Source organism: Chrysemys picta, chromosome 6, assembly GCF_011386835.1.
Source record: "Chrysemys picta bellii isolate R12L10 chromosome 6, ASM1138683v2, whole genome shotgun sequence".
Lineage (NCBI taxonomy): Eukaryota > Metazoa > Chordata > Testudines > Emydidae > Chrysemys > Chrysemys picta.
Genome location: NC_088796.1, coordinates 37407123 through 37425040, shown reverse-complemented (window position 1 = coordinate 37425040; position 17918 = coordinate 37407123). Strand labels below are relative to the sequence as shown.

Below are 17918 nucleotides of genomic sequence, written 5' to 3'. Positions count from 1 at the left end.
ACTGGCCAAATTACTTTTTCCTACTTTATATTGGACCTGTAGTTTGGAGTTTCCTCCTATCAGACAAGAATGCCTTTTAAACAGTGAAGCACAAAATTGCACACATGAAAAACAGAACTCTTTTCTTAAATGCCATGTGCAATGAAAAATATTAAGAGATTTGTGCTGCCCCATTTGGTTGTCATAAAATTTTCAGAATGCAGTGCAGCTGTCAGTCCTGTGATATTAGAGAGGCAAGGTGAATGAGGTGTAGCAAGAAAGCTTGTCTCTCACCAACAGAAGTTGGTCCAATAAAAAATATTACCTCACCCACCTTGTGTTCTAAAATTTTCAGTACACTGGAGAAAATTGTCCTCATGATTGCACAAAAATCATTTGCCCTTTTATGAGGGCTAATCCAACTTCAATAAGAAGTTGGATTAGGCCCTATTTTTGAATGTATTTAGGTACCTAAAGATGCAGATAGGTGCTTTTGAAAATCCGACTACATCTAACTACATATTTAAGTGTCTAAATACCTTGGAAAATGTGGTCCTAGGTCTGTTAGAATCCACATGTATGTTTTAATACATGGCTATGTCCCTAGGCCCATCAATTTATTGTGCTTAGGTGGGCAATAGATTACTTGTTGAAAATGCCAGAGTACAGCTGTGCTTGTGATTGGGTGTGCTATCGCCTGTTCTTGTCTCTTTTCTTTGAAAATATAACTCTCAATGTCTGTCTACCTGAGGCCCATCTATGGAACATTGTTATCTAATTTGAAGACTATCAGTAATTTAGTTAATTTAGTAATTTAGAATGTACTTTTTTTATACACTGGTTCTGCTGATGCCAAAGATATAACAGATCTTGCCAAAGATGTAACAGAACTCAAAAGGCTCTACTTGTGAAATAAAAATAGTACAATAGACTCTGTGTTGCAATTCCATGACATTTTCTGAATCAGTTGAGGGAAGTGTTTAACCATTCCCTCCATGCTTATCTCCAAGTACATGCCCACCAATTTTAGTCCCCACATGATCTTCCTATGAAACTGTTTAGTACCTACTGCAGCCCAATGCCACTCTTCCCCACAGTCTCCACTGTAGAGGGTGTGGCTGCTAGAAAGGGTGTGTAGCTAGTCAGTGCTGCTGCTGCACTTGTGGTAGTAATCGTCAAGGATTGCCCAACTCCTTGAGGCTGTAGGCAGCTGGTAGAGATTACAGCAGTGAGGAGGTGGGGTGGGGGCAGAACAGGGTTGGAAGGGGAGGGTGTGGAATCTTGGAGGAAAGGGTGGAGTGTGGGCAGGGCCAGGGGCAGAGTGGGGCCTTGGGGGAAGGGGTGGAGTGGGGGCGGGAAGAAGCAGGGTGGGGGCAGGGCCTGGGGCAGAGTGGGGGCAGGAAAAGGAGGGGGTTGAAGGAAGAGGTGGAGTGGGGGTGGGGCCTGGGGCAGAGCAGGGGTCAGGAACTTCCCGGGTAGAGAGGAATTTGGTGCCTCTGTAGAAGGCTGATAACTAGTTCACTAGACTGGCTAGATGCAAGCAATTATTCTTTTAACACATTCTGGACACTACCAGAAAAAACTAAAAAATAAACACTACTTTCAGTTAATTTTATCCCTAGTTAAATGGTTTCTTTTTGACTGTTTTTCTTACTCCCATACTATGCTCCTCCAGTTTAAAACCAGATATCATGGAATCCTCTACAACCTTGAATCTCTCCCTCATCCAGAAGTCTGACAGTCCCCATTTACAGAGCATTGCTAGAATGCTGCAGTGAGAATACATGCTTCAGGAAATGGAAATATGATATGGTATCCATTTTTCACCAGCTTCACTGGCTTCCAAGATTCTCCACTTAGGCCAGGTCTATGCTAAAAAGTTAAGTTGACCAAGCTATGTTACTTAGGGATGTGAAAAATCCACACCCCAAGTGACTTAGTTAAGCAGACCTAACCCCCAGTGTAGACAGTAATAGGTTGACAGAAGAATTCTTCTATCAGCCTAGCTACCACCTCTCATGGAGATGGATTAACTATGCCAATGAGATAACCCCTCCCATTGCTGTAGTGAGTGTCTACACATGAAGCACTACAGTGTGGCACAGCTGCAGCTCTACAGTTGTGTCGCTGCAGTGTTTCAAGAGTAGACAAGTCTTTATGCTGTAACCCTGTTACTCCATACCCCTCACAACTTTTCCAGTCTTGGAATATTGGTCTCATCTCTGCAAATATCCATATCCCAGGGGGAGGGAGGTTTCCCTCTTTCACTTATGCTGTCATTTCTATCTGAAATTGTCTGGCCCCCTCAAGCCACTGAGTTACTTTTCCTGTTCATATTTTGCTTTACAAGTCTTCCTTTTCTCCTTAGCTTATAGATGACTGACCGTTCTCAGGCTATGCAGGACTGCGAGTCACCTTGTTACCCCATGCCGCCAGTGAGATGGAATCTTGCTTGTGCTTAGCTGACGCCGGTCTGTTAGACACTAAAACAGTCTCATCTGGGCTATGCCAGCCCTACCTTTGCCCTTATCTAGCAATAGGTGCACCTCCGTCCCAGAGTCCCTTTGAAATATTCCCCTGTGATATCCAGCCCCTGACATTGACTACTCACAGAAATACTAGGTCTGCTGTCCTATGCCAGCCCTTCCTTTGCCCTTACCTTACCTTCTCAGGTAAGCACCTGGCTTCACATTATATATATTTATAGTGAAAACAAGAATAAGTTTGCTATCAAAGATTCAGGACATGAGGTAAAATATTGGAAACAAATGGTTACATATAAAACAAAAGCATAACATGCTTTCTAGAGATTAAACTTAACTTTGTATGAGAGAAAACTTCTTTAGACAGGTGGTTAACCTGTTAGTTTTCTTCAGCTTTTTCAACAAGGTTGGCTAAGATCCCATTTTCATGAATGTAAATATGCTGTCAGTTTACTTCCTAGGTGCAAGACCATGGGGCCTTTGCCTCATAGATATACCCCCAAAGTTCATTGCTTTGGCACACAACCAGCATAACCCCCATGGCTTGTTTTTTTCTGTATGCTGGTTCTCTGTTGACTTCACATCTCTTTATTAGCTCTGTATGTAAATAGGCATCCATTGTGTTAGCTTATAATGCTTAATTTACATCCTGACAGAGAGAGATGAATAAACATCTCTTGTCTGACAGAACCTGTTTTTCACTGCTACTCATGACTAATACCGTGATAGACTCTAAAAACATATTTTCAGTGTATATATACATAACTCCTTGCATTGTATCTGTACATATGTTTCACAATTATATCAATAACCAGTGTGACACAGGCTTTCATTTGAGACCTCACATGCCATTCTTTGGTAAACTAGAATGTGCATACCAGACTCATGAGATTTTTGTAACCGCCCTGGCAGTTGGCATTAAGGGGGTCTTAGGACACAATGACTCTATCTACAAAGGATATTGTGGCACTCTTTTTAAGGGATACTATGTTAAGAAATAGTCTTGTATTTTGATGTATGTAATTATATAATAATTTCACCATAATCATATATGCAGAGCAGTTTGTACCTAGACATTCCTTTTTCATATTTGTTTAGCCTGTTAATATATTTAATCTACTGCTACATTTTATCTTGTCGAATTGTGTTTGTACTTTGAATCTGTTAGCCTTCTCTGCTATGTCTGTCTGTTCTATGGTTGTTTCTGCTTTTCATATTTAATACAGAAATCTGAGACTGTCAGCCTTTAAACATCTTATTACATTGTTTAGCATAATCAACATCTTTGGAAAGTAAAGGTTATGTCAATTTCATAAATGTTGAATGTTTGATTTTCATTTTATATTTGTAAATGGTGAGTGGAGTGTGAGTGTTACTTGCTGGTAGTTTCTAGATTTTCAGCAATGCTTTTCTAAAGAGATTCTAGTTCCCTGTATGGTGCCAGAACCAAAGGCTAAAAAATGGAATGGAACAGTACAATGTGAAAAGATCAAAATAGTAGCCTGCAGTATATTTGTATGCCTGGTGAGCAGGAAAGGGTACCTTCATGTTACAAAGTAAGCAACAGGGCACAATCTGTATTAGAACAAAAGAAAACAAGAAATGTGCACACAAATAAAAAACACTTACAGTTTAACTAATTTTGCTTTAATCCAGCCAGTGGTTTAATCAGTTGAGTTTTGCATGTGATGGGTGGGTGAACTAGAAGCAAAGATGAAATCTAGCTTGCTGTAATATCTAGTTTTGACATAAGGCCTACCTATGCAGCTCTGATCAAAATAAAACGTGAACATTACGTTTAACTAGGGGGATTCAGTCTATAAATTGCGTTCAGGCTATAAATTGCTTAGGCATATGCTCTATTAGTTCGTTCCTAAAAGCAGTACCAATATTGTCCTCTGAATATGTGATATGCATATATTTCTTGTTAAATTATGCTCTCTAGAAAAAATAATTATTTTCTTTGGATAAGCTTAATAGGTTACTTTCAACAACCTACTTCCATTATTAGTGGTTACAGATAGACCCAGCAGCTTAACTCACCAGTCAAAAAGCAGTCACATCAACAATTAAATATCTTTATGCTTAAATTATTGATTATGTTTATTGGAACTGCTGCAGCAGTTCTAGTGTCACTCCCACCCAGGTGTTAGAAAAGATTAGGTTTTGATGTTAAACTATCAAGTCATGAGGCCCGCCTAACCATATTCAAAGAAGTAGTCGACATTCCTTTCTGGTTTTGGCAAGTTGTGGGAATCTAGAGTTGTCATGTTTATAGTAGGAAAATCAGAAATGTGTCTGTTCAAAGGGAGCCAAATTGCACTGCTTATCAATTAATCATGTTTATTTTCATAGGAAGATGGAAATTATTTAGAGTGCATATCTCCATCATATTACTATTTTTAAATAAACTGTATGTAGCTTAGGAGAGATTAAAGATTTGCCCCTCCCCATTGTGTAGTTTACTTGTAAAGGTTTATACTGTGGGGCAAGAAAGGTGCTATATAAGTCACGTTGCAAGATTCTTTCGCTCCTTCCCCAATCTACAGTAAACAGTCTGTGTTTAAACTGCTATGTGCTTATGGTATAGCATTAGAACTAGTTATAATTCAAGTTAAACCTTGACTTCCTGTTACAATGGAGACCACTTGCATTTGTAGCCTTAGCATAAACCTTTTCATTTAACTTCATGAAAGTGAATTAGTTTGAGAGTTTTCATTGTATGTATAAACCCTGGGCATTGACATAAATCAGTGAAGATAAGGTTTGTTTGTTCAACAGATTCTTAAAACTCTTGGATTGTGAAGACAGCTTTATAAAGATTGTAAATTGCAATCCAACACTATCAAAGTATACAAGTCCAAAATATACTATAAAATGTCAGAAATATATGCACTTTAACTAGTCAAAACCAATAAAACTGAATATGTTAAAACTACCTGTCATATATGCTTTGTAATTGTTATTTTAAATCAGATCTGTTTCCTCCAAGCTTTCTCTTTTGATGAGGGAGGAGAGGGTAAACCTTTATTGGAAGTTGTTACAGTCGCTAGAAAATCAAAGTTCAGAAAGATAACTTCCTGTCCCAGTGTAGAAAAAGCATTTCAATAGCTATTCATCTCGGACTTTGACACTGTATAATGATCGAACTTTCATTTTTCCTAACTTCCGTTAAAAACAAAGGGCCTTATTGTGCTGCTATTCTTTAAATGTGTGGCAAGACCACAGTATGCTCTTTATACAGTGTATTGAGATAGTAGTGGTTGCTATGTTGGCTAATTTTAAGAGCATTATTTTAAATAATGGAAATAAGGCTACTGGTAGTAAGCCAAATTATTTTGTGTAAGATCATATTAATTGAAGTGTGATCCTTTGTTCATTGAAGTAAATGACAACAGTCCTGTTGACTTCAATGGTGCAAGATCTGGCCCCAAATAGGGCAGTCTGTCCAGTTCTAGGAGGTCATTGCTGCTTTCTTGAAAATGCTTTAGTGTGGGCACAAGAGTACAGGGCTTCATAGCACAAGAGCACCTGGATTTTCATACATAAACTAGGCTGTTTGGAAAAAATGATCAGGCTTATGTAGAGTCATTACCGGATTTTATAAACAAATGAAGGGGAGATTAGGGAGAGGTAGTCGTCTTATCCTTTACAAAGCCTGTTTAATAATTTTTACTCTTCTCTCACACATCTTTTGAGGAGCTATGCTGAAGCCATCATCCTTCTAGCAGAGGAGGCTTGGAAGACTTTGCTGTTGAGTGCTAAGTTTCTTTTGCAACTCAGTTTTGCCTTTGCAGGATTTCTTGTGCCATCTAGAAACTAGGACGGAGAACAGAAACCTCCACTCCCACGTAGCAGTGCACTCACTATCACTTAGCCATTGGGCAAGCCTCACTACCATATTGAAAGTATGTGTAAGCGGGGGAAGGGTCCCGCTATTATGGGGAACTTCCCTGGCTTCTGAACTACCCCAGTGAAATGGGCTAGCGGAAGGATCTGAGTCCTCACTCCCACTTCCTTTACCTGGAGGCCTTCCTGCCCTCGAGGACTCCCCTTGCACTCTCCTGTCCTCGTAACCCCAACAAGGCTGGGCCCAGGATTCCTGGGGGGCTCAACCCCCAACCTTGCTGTGATCACCTAGGTCAGGGGCTAGGGTGTCCCCACTCCAGGGTACTCTTTTTGCACTGGATGCTTTTTTGACCCATTGATTATTACATATGATTTAAAGCAATACAGTTTATTTAATTAACAATTAATTTAAAAAAGAATAAGGAAAATGGGAAAGGTTAAAGGAAAACACATTACCCCGCTCTGTGGCTGGGAACATCAGAAACAGTGTCTCTGAAATGTCAGGGTAGTTCACAGTCTGTTTCTTGTAGGTCCCAGACCTCCTCCTCAGGCTCTGGTTGTGCTGCAGGGATGCTGTGGGTTGGACACTTGCTCTGGCAGTGGTACCACACTCTCAGGCTCTAGGTGGCAGGACCCTTCTTCCCAGCGTCGCCCCCCACCCTGTCAGGGTTACGATCCACCTCCAAGGCTGGCCTGCAGAGCCTCTTGGCTGAGGTGTCTCCCTGTGCTGGGCCCGCTGCCCAGGGTCCCCCTCACTCTCCCCAGCTGCTCATCGCACCCGGCTCTGAATTGCTCCACTCTGCCTCAGCACGGCTGCTGCTGTTGCTCTGCCTCCAGCTCCCTGGGCTGTTCTGATTGCTGCAGCTCTTCTCCCAGAGCAGGTCTGCTCTCTCTGGGCTGCGCTCTGGCTTTGGGGCTGCAGCTCTGCTCCCAGCAGCTTAGCTTGGACCCCTGCTCTCTCCTTAGCTTGGCCACACTCTGTCTGACCCAGGCAATTCTGGCTCACATGGAGGACGGGACCCCCGTGGCCTCCTGACTCCTTGATTAGCCTGCCTGTCCTGTCAGTCAGGCTGACCTGGAGCATTGGCCTCTCCCCATTGCCCCTGGGGACTGTCAGTCTCAGGGTCCTGATTTCCCATCAACCCTTCCCCTTTCTTTTGGTACTGGGCGCTAGCCAACCAAAACACCCCCACTGAATGTTAGTAAGGGGAGAACAGTCCCCTTACACATGGTCACCATATGGATGTGTGGTGGGGTATACAAACCATATACCAAGCAAGAAGATTTTAAAGAGCAGCTTTGGAATGAGGTAGCCCTGGCCCATCGCACCTGGGGGACATATCAATCTTAGTAGAGGAGCCTTAAAAAGGGAGAAACTTATTTCAGAAGGGCCAGGCTTGGAGAAGATCATGGCAGAAAGACAAGCTACCTTAGGTTGACTGTACTTCGGCAGTTGGAGGATCCAGATAGGACAGAGAAGTTGCTATTCTTTATTTCTTTTCCTTTCCTCTGTTATCTTGAGGACTGAGTTTAGGGGCAGGGCCCTGAGACAGACCTCTGCTGAGAATATCATCCCCTGGCACTGAGAAATTGGATCCATTGAAGGAAGTAGCTCTAAAGGAGGAGCAAGAGCTCTGACAAAACAACCAGTTACCACAAGGATCCCGGGGCTGGAACCCAGAGTAGAAGGAGGTACTGAGTTCCTCCCCTCCCCCCTCCCATCGCCTCAACATGAGGACTAGCTGAAAGACCCCCAGACAGAAGGGGCCAGAAGAATGATTGGGCCTGGACCAGGACTGTCAACCTGGTATGAGAGCCTGGGACTATTGGGTGAAAACCCTGGTTTACCCTGGAAGAGGTGAGATAGAAGACCCAGCTGGAGGGCCAAATCACAAGGACCTGGCTGGGAGGATGTCACCAAGCATTTTAGTAGACCTGGGCAGCAGGAGTATGAGTGTGAAATCCCACAATGCTTCACGTGGCCACAAGGTGGCTCACCAGTTGCTGAGTCACTTTGCCAGGGGACCTTTATAATAAATGCTTTCTCCCCTCCGAGCTTGAAATCAAGATAATGTAACTTAATGGGAGAAACATACTGCACTGATATAATATGCATATAACACTTACTCTGCACTCAGCAAATCTCTTGTATCTTGGTGACATTTCTAGTACACAGGGAGTGTTCATCTTAAAAGAAAGGGGGTGTTTGTTTCTGTGATGTGAAAATAGGACACGTACCAAATTTAAATCAATAAGGACTCTGATTCCAGTTCTGGCTTTGTCTGCTGTGGGTCATCATGTCGGTCTCAGAAAAAGTTAATGATGTTTATAAAGAGTACTTTAGCTATTCAGGGAGAGAGGATTGAGTTTAATTTGAAAAAAAAAATGCCCTCAGCACCGACTGACGGAGGATTTTCTAAATCAGAAGAAAAATACAGCAGCGCAGTGCCTTGTATAATTTCCAAAAGGAAAGCTGATCTTTTCTTCAGAATGAAATTCAATAGCAGTGCTACAGGAAAGGAATAAATAATGACCACTTTTATCATATGTTAAGAATTCACTTGTAAAGACTGTATTGCATAATAGGGCAATTTTCAGCACTCACTAACTGTGCAAAGGAATAGGAATTATCTTCCAGATTAAGTAGTTATGGGGACGATAGGAAGATGTATTGACCTATTAATTCAAGAACACCTAATTAAACAGTCCTTGGGGCAATCAGAACCTGTTTCGTGTGTGTGTGTGTAGGACAAAGCAATTTCACGTTCTTTTGTATTATTGAAGAAGATTAACATATTGTTCTTTCCTGAAGTCTTGTTTAGGTAAGCGATTGTAGTGTAGAAGATCAGTGGACCTTCTTATATTTATTTTGTCCTGGTGCTTGTTATCTTAAAAATGTTTTGCAATTTTCTTCTGTGAGTGATGGGATTGCAAAGATAAACATTGTAGATGAGGGTGGAGGGGAGGAGGAAGATGTTCAGCATTCCCCCACCTCTCCTTTCAGCCTATTTTAAGATTCAGGAATAAGCAAACGGAAAGAATATCAAACAATACGGACACGCATCTGATGTTTAAGCCCTCCTCCTAGCACTTTGTATGCACATAGCCAGAAGGCGCTCAAGCAGCTGCAGCGCGTTAGTTCCAATAGTTTAACAGGCAGCTTTGTAGCTCTAACAGAAAGCCGTGCTAACGCAGTTTCTTCCCTCCATGTTCACTTGCAGTGATAGCTAGTAAGTGATCTTTGGCAACGGGATTGTCAGAGGAGTAGTAATGTTTAACAGGTTTCTGTAGAGGAGTTAGTTGCTTTTTTCTTTGCAGACCATTATCTATAAAGAGACGCTGAGGGCAGGCAACACCATGTTGAAAACAGAATAGGCTGAGCCGAAGTAGAAGCTCTGCACGGTTCTCTGGAAGTGAATTAACAAGGAAATATTTGAAGCAACCAAAACAAATATCATATTACTGTATTATTAAAGCTACTTGGGGAATATGGCTCAGCAGACAACAAGCCCAGACACCTTGACTGTACCTGAAGTTGATAGTCCACAGTGCCAAAATCCATGGCTGAATGAGGATCTTGTAAAGACCCTGAGGGAAAACCTGTTGCAGCATGAAAAGTCCAAGACATCCAGGAAGTCTTCATCTGTTTCACCCAGGTTATCTCCAGTCATTTCTCCTAGAAATTCTCCAAGGCTGTTACGCAGGATGCTTTTGAATAGCAACATACCAAAACAGCGGCGTTTCACTGTGGCACATACATGGTAAGAATTGTGCACATTGACAGAAGAGATTACATATAGGGTTAACTTTTTGTCTGTGCAGCAGTGCAGTGCTTACTTTTGCATGGGAAGCTTTTTTTTTTTTTTTTAATCTGTATTGTTCCAGCGTTATTCCATACATGTAAAATAATTCATAGAAAATCTGGAATCTTTCGGATAGGTATTAGGAATGGTTTAAGAGTGCCAGTCACTCTAAGTTGACTTAAGGTTTGAAGTTTATCAAAGTACATTCTATTCTAGATATAAAATGAGAATACACAGTGTTGGTGTCAGGATTACTTTTTCTCTCTGATTTTATTAGGAAATTTCTTTCTCTGCTCCCCCTCCCACAGGCATTCAAACAAGGATAATAACAAGGAAATGTATTTGACTCTCTGCTGTTCAAGTCAGAGTAACTAGGCAGAGATGTTTGTGTGTGTGATTTTTTTTTTAATTGTCATATTTATAACCTCCTAAGTAGAAGACTAGATCTCCATAGCGTTCAAATTTAGTAGAACTTTCTAGTAGCGGACGGGGCTAGGTCCTGTGTATGGAGTAGTTGTTGAAATAATTATTGTAATAAATACAGGAAAAGTGAAAAAGTAATTCCCCGTGTTAAATAATGATCACTGGAATGCTCTTTTGATGTGTGTGGTTAGTTAGATGAAAAACATTCATATGCATTGAATCCCTCTACTGTGTACGAGTAGTATGCTTTTATATTTATTATCTTTCAAAATGATATCTATTGTATTCTTGTACTTCCAGAAATAATGCACTGGTATTTGCTGTGATGGTCTTGTCATCTTTGATATGCTCTGTCTTTTCTTGGTGGGATTTCTTTGTGGCATTAGTGTAAAGGGAATAAGCTTACTGCAGAAAGTGATGATAAAGGGTGGCATGTTTTAATCAGTGAATGGATCAGTAATGTTGATTTCATTAGTTGAATTAAATTAATTGCAGAACATAGTGCATAAACATAACATATGGCTATGGTGTGTGTGTGCATACATGAGTATAACAGAAAGTGCATTTAATGTAGAAATGGTAAAATGTGTCTAGGGCCTAATCAGAATCAACAATACATGTTAAAATGAACACACATTCAGCATAGCGACCAGGAAAGGGATTTAGACATTACTGTAGGAAGATGACAGAGTAATTAGTGAAGTGTGTGGATATAGTGTTGAGAAAAAATAAAACAAAAAACAAGCAAGATTCAGGGAGGCATGGAGAAGAAATAAAAAATTGCTGTTATACAGGGTGCTTGTTAAGACCTGAATTAGAATAACAGGGTACCTTTCCATTGGAGAATATTATTGCTCCTTGGAGAGGAGAGGAAAACAATGTTTCCAAAGTTTAGGAATGTTTGTTTTCAAAGAAATGTATCTGATAAGAAGGCATTACAAATGTGTTAGAGAAAACTAAATAAAATTAAGAAGTGTCTTCTCCCCTTGATCAATGTACATCAAGTCCCAAAAATGTCAAACTGTTCATATTAGTTACGGGTTCAACAACTTGGTGATCAGCTTTTAAATGAGTAAATCAAGTAGTGTGACCAGACGGCAAATGTGAAAAATCGGGACGGGGGTGGGGGGTAATAGGAGCCTATAAAAGAAAAAGACCCAAAAATCGGGACTGTCCCGATAAAATAGGGACATCTGGTCACCTTAAAATCAAGGTAAAAACAGAATTTGGATAGAACTGTTTCAACAAAGGTTGAAACCAAAATTAATTTGCCAAGAAAAGTCAACAAAGAAAATACAGGGTGTTTTTGTAATAAACTTGTAAGAAGTTGAGCAATGAAAAATGCGCAGTATCTCATAACTGACTCTCTTCTGTTGAAGCTATTCAACTTTGTATAACTCAACTCATTGGAGCAGGAATTAGAATCTGGGTGTCTCCCTTCCTAGCTGAGTGCCCAGTCGCCTGACTATAGAGTTTCTTTCTCTCTCTCTGGCCCAATGACTGTTCAAATATTGTATACAAAGTGGAACAGTTTCAACAGGAAGAATGAAAGAGACTCACCCTAGGTCAGGGGTTCCCAAACTTGGTTCACGGCTTGTTCAGGGTAAGCCCCTGGCGGGCCGCAAGACGCTTTGTTTACCTGAGCGGCCGCAGGTACGGCCGCTCGCAGCTCCCAGTGGCCGTGGTTCACCATTCCCAGCCAATGGGAGCGGTGGGAAGCGGCACAGGCCGGGCCACCGCTTCTGCAGCTCCCATTGGCTGGGAACGGTGATTCCCCTCATGCAGTCACTTTGAAAGACAGCCATAAGACTGCTTTCCAAAGATGAGCCCTAGCCCTTCTGTGCCAGGCCAGGGCTAAAGGCATGTTTGGGGCAAGATTCCAGGCAATACTGTAGCCAGTAAGGTAGCCTGGGGACTCTGTCATAATAGGGTATGTCTACACTGAAGTGTAGTGAAGATATGGTGGCACAGGATTTATTGGGGACTAGATGCCACCAGGGACCCTGGATATGCACTCAAGTTGCTGGCCTGAGTCAGTGCCCATGCTGCCTCATCATCACTGTTATTGTTACCAACACCAGTGCTACCTAGATTAAAGCTAGTGCGGGGAAGCCTGCCCATGTTAAAATTACACCTTACGACCCAGCACAGAGTCTCACTGTAACTAATTAATCCTGAGCACTACCTTGGCGTGTTGCAATTTAGGGTTGATATTCTGTCCTTAAATGTGCGTTTACATGTTGTAGTGATATCTACCCTATCACTTTTAAATGTAAGAATCGAATGACAAATCTTGAGATTAGAAAGGCAAGGTGGGTGAGGTAATATCTTATATTGGACCAACTTTTGTTGGTGAGAGAGACAAGCTTTCGAGCATACACAAAGCTCTTCTTCAGGTCTGAGAAATGTACTAAGGGCTTGTCTACACTTAAAACACTGCAGCGGCACAGCTGCACAAATGTAGCTGTGCCACTTAGCGCTTCAGTGACACTACCTAGACCAATGGGAGGGGTTCTCCTATCGGCATAGGTCCTCAAACTCTCTGAGAGGTTGTAGTTAGGTTGACAAGAGAATTCTCCTGTTGACCTAGAGCTAGGTACACTGGGGGGTTAGATCTGTTTAGCTGCGTCACTCAGGGGTGTGGATTTTTCACAAGGCCTCAGAGTGTCACAGCTAAACACAAGGTGGAACAGATAGTTTCGCATAAGTAGTTAACGCATTTCATGAAGGGAACATTCAAGGTGAAAATGGCCTGGTAACACCTGACCAGTCATGGGGGGATGGGGAGGGTAAAAAAAACTGAGGATGGGGGTTAGTGGGTTAAAGATTATTATAATAAGCCATAAATCCAATGGTTATGTTACACTGCACTTTCGTCGGTAAAACTTTTGTCGGTCAGGGCGAGGTTTTTGCACACCCCTGGCTGACAAAGGTTATACCGACAAAAAGTGCCGGTGTGGACAGCACTTTGTCAATGGGAGACACTCTTCTGCTAACAAAGCTACTGCTCCTTGTTGGGGATGGCTTTATTTTGTTGGTGGGAGAGCTCTCTTCTGCCGACAAGGAGCGGCTACACTGCTTACCCAGTGTCTCTATTGAGTCCATGATTTTTAGTATCTAGCAAAGGTATGAATTTAAGACAGGTTAATCTTTTAAATGTGTTACCACTGAGGATAAGGACTGAGAGGCACATATAGAATGAGGCAGTTAAAGCCAGTTGAAATAAGCATCATTCATCCTTCTGTGGATTATCTTCCTGATTTGTTTGTGTGTTTATGTTTACTATACATTTCCACTGGCTGGGCACCCTATATATCTTGTATTCTCCCTTTTTGCACCACCGTTTTTCTGCCCAGGGAGTATTATGGTCTTTAGACTAATTTTTAAAGGGTGCTGCTCTTTTCCTCACAGAAATTATTGGTTTGCTACTTCTTGGACTGTTTCTCCTACTTTCTTGGTAGGTGACTTGCATTTTCACTAGTTTAGACAACAGAACTAGCTGCCATGCCTATTTGACAGATAGATGAGACATAAGCTGTAATAAATCTGAAAGTACCTTGTTTAAAACTGCATATACCAGATGTTCTTTTTTGTTTTCTTCCTTTTGGATACCAGTCACACTGCTTGCTTTGTTCATATGATGCCTTCATAAAGGTCTCTGTGCACTTTCCAGACTTTTAAATGCTTGGGAATAGTTGGTGCGTTATATTCCTTTTTGGGATAAAATGCTCATCAAACTTTTTAAAAACATTGCCATGATTATTTGTCTGTACTAAATACAAATTATGTACAGACTTTGTTAAGTTGTGTTGCGATTTGAAATCTGGTGAAGCATTTCTTTTACTCAGACTATTCCAGGGGTTTATCAAAGCAAAATTCTTGTGGTATTTTCTTTATTTATGCAGTTTCAAAATCAGACACTACTTTACCGGCATAACATAACAGTCTCTGTCACTGAACAAAGAATTTGGTTAGAATAAGGTAAAAAGTATTACTAATAAAGCCTGCCTCTCTCTCTTTGCTTCACTGTAGATCTTTTACCTAGAACCTTCTCCAGCCCCTCTTCACTTTCTGCTGGAGATTTAAAGAAACAGTACACATCCTCACTATATCCAATTGGTTTCTGGCAAATATTCACAAAACTAAACCCTCATAACAACAAATATGACAATATAGCAACAGCATCTGCTTCAGAAAAGAAAACTAATTAGAAAAGTATTCCTCTTAACAGATATATTGTCATTGTTCATGAGATCAAAAAATAAAAGATGAAGGATAAACCTTGAATTTAATTTATTAAATATAGATTACTCAAGGCTTCTGTGACATTTAACTGAATCAATTAGAAGAGGCTTTGGAATTCACAAGTATCTTGAAACAACATGTACTTCATTTGTGGTGTATCGTTTCATTTTTACAGCTTTTCAATGCTTTCTGTTTCCTTGCCATCGGATTATATCAGATGAAGTCTTTGAGAGAGACTCATCCACATATATCTGAACCTTAAAAGTCCTTTACAAATAAAGTGATGTAAAGCTTTTTACAAAAAATAAATAAATAACTTTTTGTGCCTGAACCTGTTAATAGAATATTTGGCTATCCTTCAGTAAAAAAAGCAACTAAAATGGCTTCTGCCAGTGACAGGAAGAAATGCATAGAAAGCACATACAACAAAAGAGGCCCAAACAAGCCTTAACTTTCAACTGTCTTTTTTAAATGAAAAACAAGCTTTTTAGTCCATCTTTGAGTTTTCAAACCAGTGGCTAAATACGTATATCCACATCAGAACATGTGGAGTGAATTATAAATTGTAATACCGTATATACTCGTTCATAAGCCAAATATTTTTGGTAAAAAAGTGATGCATCAAAGAGCGGGGGTCAGCTTATAAACGGGTCTACACCAAAATTTGATGATTTTAAACTCTATGGAATCATTGAATTGAATATCTAATACATTGTGGTTTTGTTTACCTGGAGCATCTGCAGGCATGGAGCCCCTCAGCTCCCTGTGGCCGCGGTTCGCCGTTCCCAGCCACTTCCCGCAGCTCCCATTGGTTAGGAACAAGCATGCCTGCAGATGCTCCAGGTAAACAAAACGTCCCGATCCGCCAGTGCTGGGAGTAAGCTAGTATAAATGCAACAAATAGTTTTGTTTTGTTATGGCTTTTATAAACAAACAAAATGTTTAATATGAGCTCAACCCTATGCCCACTGAAATCAAAAGGATCTTTTACATTGACTTCAGTGGGTGCTGGTTGAAATCCTACATCAGTTTTGTATTAACTTTTATTATGTGCATTTTTAAGGAAACATGGAAATCTGTGCCATGTTGTTGAATGTAGTGGATCATCCCTTTCTGCTTTCTTAGGTAATTTAGTCACCAACTCATCAGTCTCTAGTATTGTGACGAGTGGGGGTGGGGTTTTTTGCGGGGGAGGGGTGTTCAAATCCTTTGTGGTGTATATATAGTTGGGTCAAATTATTCCTCCTGTGCTTGTGTGTGGGATTTTTGGGGGGGACATGAGGAGGAGAGAGAGGAGTAAAAGATGTCAAATGCTGATCAAAACTGGCCAGTAAGTACATAATGGGATGAAGGAGCCCAAGGTCCTGTCTACGCTACAAGTTTTAACAGTGAAATTGTAGCTAGTTAGAGGTACATTGCAAGTAATATGATTCAGTTTGTGGCCACATGGCAGCTTTTTAGCCATCATAACTGCACCTATTTTCCTGCCTAGCCATATTTTTATCAGTATGTTCCAGGATAACCTGAGCATCTAGTCTAGACTGCCTCAGTAGAGAATAGAGTACCTTGAGGACATGTCAACTGAAGAACATCAGCAGCACATGGAAGTAGATACTCTGGGAAGTCCTATCGTATAAAGACTTGGGAACAAGAAGGAATTGGACAACCAATTACACAAATACGGTTACACAAATAATTACCCTTTAAAAGAATAGAATGATTGATTAGCTGGCTACAGGAACTCAACCATGTGCCATTCCAACCCTTTGGCAGGGGCAAAACACTGTTAGCTGCCCTTACTATCTGACATGCAGACACAAACCATGTCACTTATAGGTTACAAACTGTTATAAATTGTTCTGTGGACAGAGTTGTAATGGCATCATCACCACCACCACTCATCCAAATGTGTGGAAGCTCTTTCATGTGAAGAGGATGTGGATTTTAGTGAGAGGAAACAGCTGATAGAGCATTACTCTATGCAATATCTTTTGTTAACCCATAGAAATCCCTGTGGAATTCCTTGTGGAAGTTACACTAACTATCATTAATGTCTGTAAAACCCTACTTCGGGGAAAGGGGAGACCCTCTGTCGACACCTGAGCTCTATGGGATTTATCCACCAGTCATGGGACATCCATGGGATTTAAGGCCATGCCCCCTGTCCCAACCAGGGATATGAAAATCTTGCACATACCAATTGAAAGATTTGGTGGGAACTCTGAGTGAAAACTGGTGTTTTTTACTTAATTTTGTCCTTTCTATATTTTTATATAGGAGGGCATGACATGGCTCAGATTTTTTTTTTGGAGGGGGTATTCCGTGTTGTCTTGAAGGGGAAGGCTGTTGAACTTAATTTTTAGTCACTAGTCTGCTATAGAAATCTAGCTACTATTTGTTTGAGAGTGGTAGGTCCTCATTGGCCGTGTAATTCTAGCAGTATGTGAGCTGGGCTTCCAAATAGAAAAGTGAAAGTATAAGGGTTTGATAGGAGTTCCCTCTATGATAGCAGAGAAATTACTGAATAACTTACTCATGGCTTCAAGGCAATGCTATAACTAATCCTTCCTAGTCTAATGGAAATAAAAATAATTAACTCATCCTGAACCTCTGTGTATATAATTTCAGACTTGGTAATATGAAAATTGCATAAACTTTGAACAATTAAAAAAGGAATGCACTATTGCAACATTAATGGTGAATACTTGAAATTTACACAAGTTAGACATGGTAACTCTGTTTCCCCCAAAATATGCATTATATTGTTTTAGGGTTTACAGCATGTTGCGTTCATTTTAATGCCTTCTAATATATAAGTTACAACAGCTGTGAGAACTAGCAGGTACCAAAAGGTAAAGTAATTCTGCTGGTTTGTGTTTGACAAACTCAGCCATGTAAGGATTCATAGATTATTAATCTAAAAGGAACTACTATGAATTATCATCTAATCTGACCTCATGTATAACACAGGTCACAGGACTTCCTTAAAATATATATATTTTAAAATATCCAAACTTGATTTAAAAATTGCCAGTGATGGAGAAACTACCATTGCCTTGAGTAAGTTGTTCCAATGTTTGTTTAACTTCTCTGCTAAAAATACATGCCTTATGTAAGGGGACTGTTGTCCCCTTAC

General features: G+C 40.6%; 1 protein-coding gene across 4 annotated transcripts in view; it reads left to right on the top strand.

The window, feature by feature from the left end:
* Positions 1 to 17918, top strand: part of PDE4D (phosphodiesterase 4D) — a 1097801-nt gene that overhangs the window by 442892 nt on the left and 636991 nt on the right. The window contains exon 1 of one of the 4 annotated variants that reach the window (XM_065599006.1): positions 9413 to 10072. The exons of the other annotated variants lie outside the window; for them this stretch is intronic. Within the exon in view, the coding sequence (XP_065455078.1) occupies positions 9801 to 10072 (272 nt within the window). The 5' untranslated portion in view covers positions 9413 to 9800. Of the gene's footprint in view, positions 1 to 9412; positions 10073 to 17918 lie in introns of those variants that run through there. 4 annotated transcript variants of the gene reach the window in all.